Source organism: Nymphalis io, chromosome Z, assembly GCF_905147045.1.
Source record: "Nymphalis io chromosome Z, ilAglIoxx1.1, whole genome shotgun sequence".
Classification (NCBI taxonomy): domain Eukaryota; kingdom Metazoa; phylum Arthropoda; class Insecta; order Lepidoptera; family Nymphalidae; genus Nymphalis; species Nymphalis io.
Genome location: NC_065918.1, coordinates 10,874,638 through 10,887,058, shown reverse-complemented (window position 1 = coordinate 10,887,058; position 12,421 = coordinate 10,874,638). Strand labels below are relative to the sequence as shown.

At 33.5% G+C, this 12,421-nt stretch overlaps 1 protein-coding gene across 1 annotated transcript; it reads right to left on the bottom strand.

Annotated features, from left to right (window-relative positions):
- Positions 1–57: 57 nt before the first annotated feature.
- Positions 58–2,988, bottom strand: LOC126780658 (uncharacterized). Its single transcript, XM_050505283.1, has 4 exons — positions 2,935–2,988; positions 2,625–2,691; positions 1,569–1,770; positions 58–355 (listed from the first exon to the last, which is right to left on the bottom strand). Exons 1-4 carry the CDS (start codon positions 2,986–2,988, stop codon positions 58–60), a joined length of 621 nt encoding a protein of 206 aa, XP_050361240.1.
- Between the last annotated feature and the right edge of the window lie 9,433 nt (positions 2,989–12,421).

Genomic DNA, 12,421 nt, shown 5'->3' with positions numbered 1-12,421 from the left:
CGTATTTGTTCTAATATACAATAACATACATACAATAACAATATATTGACGTAATCATCATGTGGAACTGGAAGAGGAACCCATTATATCGACAGATTCTTTGGTTTGTTCCGATCTAAAATCATTGAAAATTTTGCTTGGGTAACGATAATGTTTTCCGAAAGCTGACTCTGCATACTTCTTGAATCTTTTATATTCACTTTCTTCTTTCTTCCACTCATTTTTATCAATGAAAGGAAACATATATTTCTTCATCCACGGAGGTACGAACTCGTCCATATAGAAGAAACGACGGCGCCATACCTTGTGTGTGTCGCAGTAATTGCCCCCGTGGCCTCCGATCCAAAGTGGTATACTATAAAATTTAAAATTAAATTACATATAAATAATATGGCTAAAGCAAATATTTGTCGCATCGAAGTTGGAAACTATAAGGTATCATGCGCAAGCGCTCCTTTGGCGCTGAGAATACCGCTGGTTTTTTAGTGGGTATTCCGATGTTCGGGGCGCACTCGGCGCCTTGGACACCGGCGAGCCCCACATACCCCCCTACTGTTCCCCAGGGGAAAACGAGTAATGCGTTTATCCAGCGATAAAAAGAAACGTTTACGAGGACAGTTTATCGTTTATTATTTTGTTTTGTTTAATAGAAATTTATCTTATTTTGGAATTTAAATTATTCATTAAAATAAATAATACTTATTATTACGTACTCGTTCCTAGAGTATATTAATTGTTGAAACAGAACAATAAACATCTGTAGGGTAGCTGCTCTGTGAATAACTGGATAGTGGCGGAGTTTAATTGTACTCAAATAATATTAAAATTCTTAAGAAATACTAGTAAGTTTACTTCAACGAAATGGAATTACTCCTTAATAAATTTTCAACAGATTAGATTCTATTCAAACTTAATAAAGGACCAATACTTGTATTAGAATTTACAGTTTTGAAATTTAAAGACGTCTGGTCCCCGACATCTAGGATTCTGCAGTACATCTTAAAGATTAACTGTACAAATTTTTAAAATAAGCCGAAATTCTGTTGTCGGAAATATTACAATATATTATAATCATCTAACTGTGAAGTTTGCTTACAATGAATTCGTTTTTGTATACTTTGCATGCTTAAAAAACCACTGGCGCTTGTTACTATTTTACTGACGCTAAAATGAACACATATATTTGACGATGTTCACGCTCCGATATATTTCGGCATAATGGATGGTTTAAATAATTTGACGACTTTGGTTGTAAGAATCTTATTGATCACTAGATGTTTCTATGTGTTTGATAATCTCGTTTTTACATTATAAATGAAGCTAACTTTACAAAGTAATTAGAATTCTTTTTTTTCTAAAAATATGTAGTTATTTTAAAATATGTTTTAAATAAGTACATATATGTACTATAATGTTAAATATAACGAAAGAGGCCATAGAAATTATGTTAAAAAACATGATTTTAAAACTGTTAACATATTACTTTATTTGTGTAAATGATGATCGTTCATTTTGCGACACAGAGCGGCACAGTTTGTTTGCATTAGTTACATAATTTTAATACTTACAGACTCAAGTGTCTAAGCGCCCATCGGTATGCATTTGTATAAAAATATGCCGATAGCGGATTAAGATGTGGGTATGGTTTGGCACTAGATAACCCGGACGCTAGTGCCACCACGGTTAGTCCCGCTTGATATCCATCGACCAGAACTGCTAAGCCTTCTTCAACATTATCTTTCGTCGGTAGGTTAATTTTCACAGATACCTCTGTAGAATTTAATAAGTTTTATTAATATTGTCGTAGAACAAAATAAATTAGAATAATGTCAGTGTTGAAAAAAAGTTAGATTCGAATACAGTGTGTAACTCTTTAAACTATAGCAAAAAAAAATTAAGACTTCGGTCCTGCTATAGTCTTGTAAGATGTGAAGCGTCGGCCCATTAAAAACGGTGGATGAAGGTGGATTGCGTTTAGGTGAGATTAGAAAGATGGATTATTAGCGTAACGAAAAAAGATAGAAAACAAAATGAGTATGAAAGAAAAACTGCACTGGAGGCTGGAGACCAGCAAGGAGTAAGTTTGAAGCTTTATCCTTAAAACGAGAGGAGGCAATTGGCCAGCGCTGACTGACATTACTGGCGTGTTTCTTTCTTACTTTACTTTAAGGAGGTAGATTTTAGAAAGTAACATACAAGGTAGCGGGAACCGATCATGACATATATATGTAATTGTGAATATTATGATACATGAAAAATGAGATATTTTTGTTGGAGGTTTTCAAATAAGTGGAAGTACAAAAAATTGATAGTCTGTGAGTGTATGGCATGCAAAAAAAAAGAGTAACTCATAGAAGAGAGAGGTCAATTGAAGAAGTAAAACATTATGAGTCCACTCCACATCAGTATTAGGCGAATGACGATTATAATGTTTCATCTAAAGCCTTCCCTCATTTTCTGCTCTCAACGTGAATACCACCACCCAATTCGGGAGAAATATCACAAAAAAGGATTATATCTTTTCTTTTTTGATTAAAATGCGCTCAGCTGACCATGGTGATAAATAAAATTCTATGCTAAGCGATAAAATTTAAAAACTTTGTTTTCAAAAGTGAAATACGAACCTGTAGTAGGAATCGAGAGATCAAGTCCAAGTCTAGGTCGCCAAAAGAAGGTGCCAGGAATGGCGCACTGAAAATTTGTAAAATATCAAAGTTACAACTATACACATATCACTGTCAGAGTGTAGACTGTTCTTAATTATAATTAAACGTTTTAAAACATCTATAGTTTTAAGAAGTGTTTATGTGAATCGATGTTTAAAATGTATGAAATATTAAAAATTTTATACCACAGTTTATGAGCTATTTATTAATTAAATTAAAAATATATTATCGCACAAAAACAAAATTTACAGTAAAAACAAACACTGACCTGTACAAAGGGAATAACCATGATTAACACTAACCAGAACATTTTCTCATCCATTTTTGTAGATATTATTAAAAACGTGTGTAAAGGCGACGCAATATCTCGAGCTTCTGCGACGATTGATATTGAAAAATACATATTAAATCGTATGTTATGAACACAATAAATTCCAAAGGCCAGGATATCGATTTAAAACACAAATCGAAGTCATAACGTATAACAAACAATGTGGAGTACGTTTTTAAATTGTTATACGGAGGCAAAAACAAACGATGGTGATGATGATGGGTTAGATATTCAGTTTGAAGATAAACTGGATAACCAATTATTGAGTATTAACGATAACGATGACGAACATTGAAAAACCACAACATACTTATTAATGGCCTGACTGACCTTTAATCTGTAAAGTCGAAAGCGGTGTCAGTATAACTGTAATAATGTGTCAGTTACTGATTTATAACCGAGCCGTTTAACGGGCTGCCTCTCTTTGCTCTTGTGTTTCAGAAGCACGAAGTCGAGCCACACTAACGCGGCGCTTTTCTCGTGTCATTTCTGGTTCTTCTTGAGTGGATTGATTCGCAAAGTTACGAAACCTAAACGCATTACGGCTTTGTTGGGAAAGATTGGAATTTTAATAATACTCGGGCAATAAGATTTATTAATAACACTCGCACAACAAAACAAAACAAACAAACCAATCGGTAACCTTTATATATGCTTTTTAATAAAACAATACACAATATAAAAAAAATTGTGATTATAAATCACTTCTTTCTTTTTCTTTACTTTGGCTGAATTTTTATTTTCTTTATATATATTATCCTAATGAAGTAGATGTTTTATTGGCGAAGCCACTATTTTTTATATTTAACAAGTCGTGTGAAATGAATTCTCAAGTATCTAGAAAATGGCAAGGGTAGACGCTACCTTTAAATATGGTGATAGAAAGGATATAACCATCTACATACAACCGATAAGTTTCGTCAGTATTTTCTAAAGCTTTTGAATCATTAATCTGTCTGGTACTTACATGGCTTATGAAATCAGTGATGCTAGAAAATCAGCACGGTTTCATTAAAAAAGGTCTACTATGTCAAATTTGGCCTTTTTCGTGGATAGTGGTGAGAGATGGTTAATGGATGGGGAAGCTTAAAATGGCAAGGTACTCTGACGTGAAGATTACCGACCATTTATAATTTTTGCATATATTTAAAAATAAGATTGATCAAGTATATAACTCATATAGTCATATAAGAATCAGGTACAAATATGAACTGTTCTACAAGTATCGTAAGAAAAAAATTTGCATTCTTACCTCTTGATTTTTCATAAAAACTGTTGATTATAATTTAGAACAAATAATTGCCTTTAATTTAATCGGAATATCTGAAAAAAAAAATATATCTGATTTGTCAAGAAAGGTGACGATTGACTTGAAGGTGACCACGGTGACTATGACGATTTGTTCACAAGGATAACAAAAAGCACTACTACAAGCTTCTATGCGCATTGCTTTCATATGCAAAAAAATGCGGTTATTGAAATGCACATTAATTTAAATAATGTTGGCTTAAATTTTATTTTTCTGAATTTATTTTTTTTAAGTAAAAAAGTATGTTAGCGTCATATATAAAGTTACAGAAAACATTACCAAATATATAGAAACATCACTGATCAATGACATTCTTACTACGAAAGTCGTCAAATTATTATTTAAGCCATCCATTTTGCCCAAATATATCGGAGCGCGAACATCGTCATTTAAAATAGTAACAATCAAAGCGCAAGTTGTTTCTAAGCATCCAAAGAAACAGTATAACATTTTAGGTATACTTTTACATAAATATTTATAAACTGTTGTAATATTTCTGACATATGGACTAAATGGAACTTTTTAATAAAACGAAGGAGATAGGATACAAATCCTTGAAAGGCGTAGCAAATATCCATTTGCTATGCCTTTCGTTTGGAGGAGGACGTAATTGGCATATCATTTGTTTTATGTTAATGTTTCTAAAATTACATGGGTCAATAAATTTACTAAAAATTATTATATAATAGATATCATATTAAAAAGGATTGAATATTTAAGACAACACGTCAAAACTACGAGGGGTCTTTACGAGAAGACAGTTTCTGTTTAACTATGTATTTTGTTTTATTAAATTGAAATTCATGTATTTATTCATGGAAATAAATTAGTATTTAATTCTATGTACTCGTACCTAGAGTATACTAATACTCGAACAAAGTAAAAGACACTGGTAATGGTTTTGAGTCAAATTAGCGATCAACCTCGGAATAGGGGGTAATAAGTTCAATTTTTAAATAAACCTTCATTTTGGCCTTCTAAAAGTTTTCTGAAAAGTGTAATAATTGTGTTATTCAAGGTCAAATGTAAAAAGAAAACGGTTTTTTATTACGATTATTTCGGTTTCTGCTGCTCCAATGATGTTAACAATTATAATAAAAATTGTAGAATATAAAATTTGCGACGAATATATTTGAAACATTTTTTATGCGATCAACTGTTTTTGCGATTAAGGGCGGTGAGCGCGCAGCGTTCAGCCATACGTACTGTTTTGCAAGGTCAACCGTGAATACTACTTTGAATTTTTAATAATTTGTATTATTTATTAGTTAATACATTGTATTAGTGACATTTTACATATTTTTAACATATTTATTTGAATATAAAACTTTTATTTTTTCCAAACACGTTTTTTATCTCTAGGTGTCCAGTTGGTCACCACTTGAGTCCGTCTGTTAAAATCCAGTTTTTGTAGATGTCCTGCCCCTTTTTCACTTAAGCTTTAGTATTTGTTGGATGACATCTCTTGCTTTGGTAATTTTCCTTATTTTCTTATTCTCTACTCTATCTCTTAATTCATAAAGCTCCGTTATATGGCGCACTGGCAGATCCATATCATCACATAGCAGCCATGTCTAACAGGTGTACGTGAGACAAGACATTAAGCATATGTTCATTGCTTTGATTTTTAATCTTGCTGGTCCATTTGAATATCTCTTTCATAGCCCAGTATTTTTCCATATCTTTACTGGTGCATTCTTTGAACGATATCAAATGGCCAAGGTAGATGTAGTCCTCTACATATTCTATAGGAACTGATTCAAACGAAATTGAGATTTTCTTTCTGTTGGTCATAAGTTTTGTTTTTTCTTGATTTGTGTGACTGTGTCTAGCTAGCTTTACTCGTGCTCTACTGTTGTTGTATATTACCATAATGAGATCTATGTATTTCTTATTTATTTTAGATGTAGTAATCTACAAAACGCTGCAGTATTCCACATTCTTAGTTAAATTAGTTGCTATAAAGTCTATTTCGTTTTTACCTTTTTCGTTTGGCGATAACCATGTCCATTTTAATTTGTCCGGTTTAATTAAGTTGGTGGCTGAAATCTATAAATAGTTGTCCTCTTTTATTCCTTTTACCATAGCAATGGCTTCCCATGACAAGCTGTTCGTCTGGCTTTGGAAATCCAATTTTGGCTTTCATATTACCCATAAATATTATATTTTTCGTGCATTTGCTTGCAGCTCTATTAATAGCTTTGTATATAAGTAGTGAATAATTTATATCTTCTATTTTTATGTATAATAAGGCAACCCCTCATATCTGTAAGCGCCCTTTTCGCCCTTTGTTTCCGCGTAGTAGTATTTTTTTTTTTGACATTATTCACACACGACCATCTGATCCCAAACTAAGCAAAGCTTGTACGATGGAAGCCAGACAACTGATATACTATATATACTACTTTTCTTTTGTAAATACATACTTATATAGATAATTACACCCAGACTCAGGACAAACAGACATGTTCATGCACACAAATGTCCGTCCTGGGTGGGAATCGAACCCACAACCTTCGGCGTGAAAGGCAAATATCTACCAACCACACCAACCGGCCCGTCATCATAGTATAAGATATAGCTGCCTCTATCTTCGATTTGGTATCATAATCTTCTTACCTCTGAGATACCAATAATGTCCCAGTTTATAAAGAAGATAGCATGTTCCATTTCAATTAGTCGTATGTCTCTCACTAGCGAACGAACATTAAATGTAGCAATGTAGTATTTCGTAGGATTTGGAGGGTGGTAGTCAACTGCCCACGCGGTGACAGGCCGTTTTGGGGGAGTTATTTAAAAAAATAAATTTCTTTAATAATGTTTCGAGATTTTTGCGGTAGTTCCAAAGCTTTAAAGGGACGATGTTCGTTGCTATTCCTCCACAGTCTTTTGGATATACAGCTTTGTCTTTTGAATATAAAGCATAGTTTGGTTTGTCGGCTTGTGTTGAAGAGAAGAAGCTTTTTATCGAGTGTTGTACTTTTTTAGGGGTGCTTTTCTTGACTTTAGTTTCTTAACTACTTGGCATTTTGGAGGCTTATTCGACTAACTTCTCGGTATAAAATGTCTCCCGATCTGATTAGGAGAAGTAATTTCAAAACATCGTTTTTTTATGATTGTAATGAATATTTATTTTATCCGTTGTACCTTAGGAAGTGCTAGTGGATGTGGATAGTGGATATATATATTTCCATCCTTTAATGTTTGTTTCTTCTTGAGTATGACTATTTTTTCCCGTATTTTGTAAGAGTTACCACAATAGGTCTGACTTTATTTTCAGTCCTCATACCCATTCTTTTCACCATCTCTAGTTCACCTTGGTAGCATTTAATATTAATATCTTTATTAATAATATCTAGAATTTTTCTTTCCGACAACTCATATGATTTCTCTGTTTCTTCCACGCCGAAAAATATGATATTTATATACCTTATTTGTCTCTCTAACTCAGATATTCGTTTTTCTTGATCCGATTCGATTTTTTTAATATTTTCAATTTCTTTGTAAATTTGACTGAATTTGCTGTCAATATGTTCGTTAATGTTTTTGGTTACTTTGTGTCCAACTTTTGTAAGAATTACTCTGAGTCTCTATTAATGTCCACTCTCAGTTTTTGGGATCAATACTAGATGTCGCTGGTATTACTGTTGCTGTACCAATTGGCGTTGCAGTTCGATGTTTGACGTAGAGATGTCACTGTTCGTACCTTTGAGTGTTCGTTGTAACTAAGGAAAATTTAACTATTTTCTCCCGTAAGTTGATATTTGAACTTAGTTTCACTTCACTTGCTATTTAATATTAGTTTACTTTTTAGTAGTTTTTAATTTAGTCCCGTTTTGCACTGCATGTTACTGGTTTTGTAATCTAATACTCGTTTTCTTAAAAAGTTTTGAATTTGTTATGGCTCAGGTTTATTTCGTATTTTATCATTATTCTGGTTTGTGTTCACTGTTTATTTCACTACAGTAGGAGTCTTTCACTTTTTACTTTACACTTGTAAGCTTTTTATGATGAGACTTTCCGTATTTTAATTGTTTAGCATTTAAAACTGCGCAGTAGCTTAGATTGTGTGTTTACTTTGCTGCGCTCTCTAGTCGACTACGTTAATAGAGGACCGGGACACCGATGAAACAAACTCAGTAAAATAGGGTAGAAAAACAATAAATAATCAAGAAATAATAAGGGGGAAATATACAAAAACAACATCGAGAATATTAAGCAACCTGAGAAGGAGAACATAACTTGCAAACAGTATTCATCCTGGTTTGAAAAAATGTATACGCACATGTCCAAAGAAAATTGTTTAGGAACGTTTGACATAGGGACACAAGAAGAATTAAATATATTTATTTAACAATACTTAAACACAAATTAAGTTCTGAAATTATGAAATAAAAACCCTGAAATTCTGGAACCTTCTTCTCACCCCGCCTGTAGGGGTACTGTAACTGGCATGTAGCTTTGTACCCCGAGAACTTTATAGGAATTGAAAGCCTGCAGGGGGGCCTTCGATTTCCCAATAATTTATATCATGACTTAGATTCTATACAAAGAAAATTCTACGAGCATATGTGTTATAGATCTCAATCTCCTTTTTCTTTTTTATCGCTGGAAAAACACATTACGCGTTTCCCCGACGGGACAGTGGGGGGGGGGGTGAGGTTCACCGGTGTCCAAGGCGCTGAGTGCACCTCGAAAATCGGAATAGCCACTAAAAAACCAGCGGTACCCTTTCCGTCTTAACGAGGAGCGACACGGGATAGCTTTCGCATGATACCGTGACGCTCTGACAGATCTCAATCTTCTGCTACAACCTTTGCCTTCCATTTTTTGCGTAGACAAGCTAGATACTGGTATCTAACTTTTATTAAGAGATAAACAATTTTATAGAATCACCTTTCTTATTGTCTAATTTAGACTTTAACTGTCCATTAATAAATTCTAAATATAAGCCATTATTTTGTTGTGCCGATTTGTGAAACGAAATTCGCAAGTAATATCTTCTTATACCGCCAAAATTATAAGACTGAATAGACTGTATCTGATTCGATACTGATATTATATTTAAAAAAAGTTTTATAATATACATAGCTAAGACAAGCTAGGACAATGTCTGTCGTGTCAGCTCGGTATTTTATATTATTATACTTTAAGTGTTATCTCATTGTATGTTTCCCCAAAAATAGGATAAATAATAATAAATAAGTAAAATAAATAAAAGAAAAAGAAATATATAATAATATAAAAGTCAAACGTATTTGGCAAACATGTACAGCTATCGCATATAAACACATATCGTAATGCTGCGTATGGAGCAAGTAAATGCACCACCAATCATATAGTAAATTATTCTTATATGATTATGTAACCATATTATTCTTATGATTTGGGATTAAAAATTTGTAAGAGATATAGTACACATACATTGGTTAAATTTGGCATCGTAGAGTCGAGATAGCTTCCTCATTGACAATATATGCAAGTCTAACTTCGAAAGCACAAAATTGCAGTTTATTTATCGATATTGATGGATAAAGTTACCAAGTGATTAAGCAATAACGAAATTGTATAACCAAACATTAAAAAGATTTATATTTAATAGGGTAATAATTCTGTTAACAATCTTCCGCTCTTCACAAACTATTACGAATATATGAGTATGTACATGGAGTCAAGCAAAAACATTAATAGGCAAATCAAGATGCAAAGTCAAAAAAAATATCCTATTACCATTATGTCACGCCACTGTGTTCTTAGACCTAAGCCGTGCCTTTGACCTAGTTAACTATCAGCGACTATGGAAGAAATTAATACTTCTGACAGTAAATCTGTTGAGATACTGTTACGAGAACCAAACAAATTTTGTGAAATGGGGTGAAGCTCTCTCTAATGCATACATAATGTATGCAGTGCAGCGTGCGTCAATGTGACCTGACCACTCCGAAGCTCTTTAGCGTTTAAGTTTATGATGTAATTGAGGAACTTATAAGTACAAGATTTGGTTGAATACTTCGCGATTGTTATGTCGCGGATTGCGGAATTTTGGTACCGCACTAGGTTCTGAATAGAGATTCTGAGAGTATGCTCTGAATATCTTATTGTAAAGTACTGGCGTGCCGTACATAGCAACAGCAATCTTAAATGGTTTAATACTCAAACATTGTTTTAAATTGTTACTAAAATTAATGATATTTGTCGTTTTTCAATATTTTTTGTATTTTTTTCAATATTTTTGTATGAGATTTTGTTGTCCGCAATAAACATATTACTATTGTATGTGCCGCATTACCCCTTACCAACTGATATGCATTTGGAAGACTAACTTTAAATAAAATTTAGAACATTTTTTTCATAGCACAATTTTTAAAACATGTTCAGCACACTAGGATAAAAAATAAACATTTGAATTTATTGAATTTTTTTGTCAGAGACATCGAACTCAGTTCTTATTTCTTATTATGTTATTTTAAATTGCTTACAAAAAAATTAAACTAAAGCAGTAGTCGTATTATAAATGATGAAAATATACACGGAATATGTACCGAGATTCCTGATCCCGAAAACGATCTAGACCTACTTGATGTTATAGTTACGAATATGATTCATGGATTGTGTGGCGCTATCAACCTCCAATTATCGTGAATTGTCGTCAGAAGTTATCCATGATAATTGACGGCGACCATCACTGGCAATGATGGGTTATCCACTGTATCGATCACCCGATGATAACGGTTGAACTATTTAAAAATGTATCACAGAGAAAGTGAAAAGAAAAGATTATGTAGTCGACGATAGTAGAATTGTTTCATTTTCGCTACTTCTTTCCAAAACATTCAAGATACATTGCAACGTACATACATATCACGAAAGGCAGGGATATTGCCATTCAAACTTCAAATTAAGCAAAGGTTAAAGCTGGAAATTTTGTTGGTCCACAGATCAAAACATTTTTTGTCGTTGAAGAATTTCGAAATTTTTTACGAGTGTCTTAACAGTAATGTTGGAATAGTTTAAAGGAGTAGTTACTGGATTTTAAGAGAGGAACGAAGTAGAAAAGTCGATAGCTGGTGGATGGTTGGTAACATATTAGTAGCCTTTAAAATATGGGTTGCACAATGTCTCTAAAAGTATATTATGCAGACAACAAACTAGAAGAACATTTTCATCAAGATATCGTGATTTCGAACAACGTTATTAGGGCCAATACAACGAAATTATGATAGGGGACTACATTTGAGCTCAGTGAGAGAAAGTAAGTACTTTAATAAACAAGAAAGAAAAAGTAACAAGGCTCAGTTTTAAGCTTTTTCCAACTATTTTGTAATGTAATATGCTAGTAAGAGTTGATGAAAATTCATATATAAATATATGCTAGAGATAATAAATTTAAGCGGGTATACAAAGTCACTTCTTAGAATAGCAACCCCACACAATGTGATTGACATCTTATGGGTAGTCGGTTGTCAGACGTCAAGTTGTAAGAAAATATAAGACAGGTGCCTATTTTTCTTTACAGCCGAATGGTGGAAATATAAAAATATAACGGTGTATCTGTCAGTAGTGCGTGTGATCGTTAGTCGAGTGACACTCTTGGTCTCTTGCTCTCAGGACAGCGCCAGGGCCGGACGAGCGCACTGACTGATTTAATAAAATCTACATTTTGGACGACAATGGCGGCAATGTAGATGGCAATCCATTTGAATCCGCGCCATATATTTGTTTCGATTTATCAATAAATAAAAATTTAAACTATAGATTTTCTTAACTATTGATCAACCATTCTGTATACAAAAATATATTTTAATGTCACATATTTTTTTTTCGTCAAACTATCGATACATCTATCGGAATTTCATACCGTCTTATCACAGGCAAAATTCGTGTTACCTTTTTTTTTTCGCTGGAAAAACGCCTTTACGCGTTTCCCCCACTTGAAGTGGGGGGGGGGGGTTTATGTAGGACTCGCCGGCGCCAAATATGCGCCGGAATACCCACTAAAAACCAGCGGTACCCACACCGCCTTTTCGAGGGGCGTCACGGGATCGCTTGCGCATACTACCGTGACGCCCTGACGGTTGGCCCGCCTCTGCAGGCCTACAAATCCTAGGGGATTCT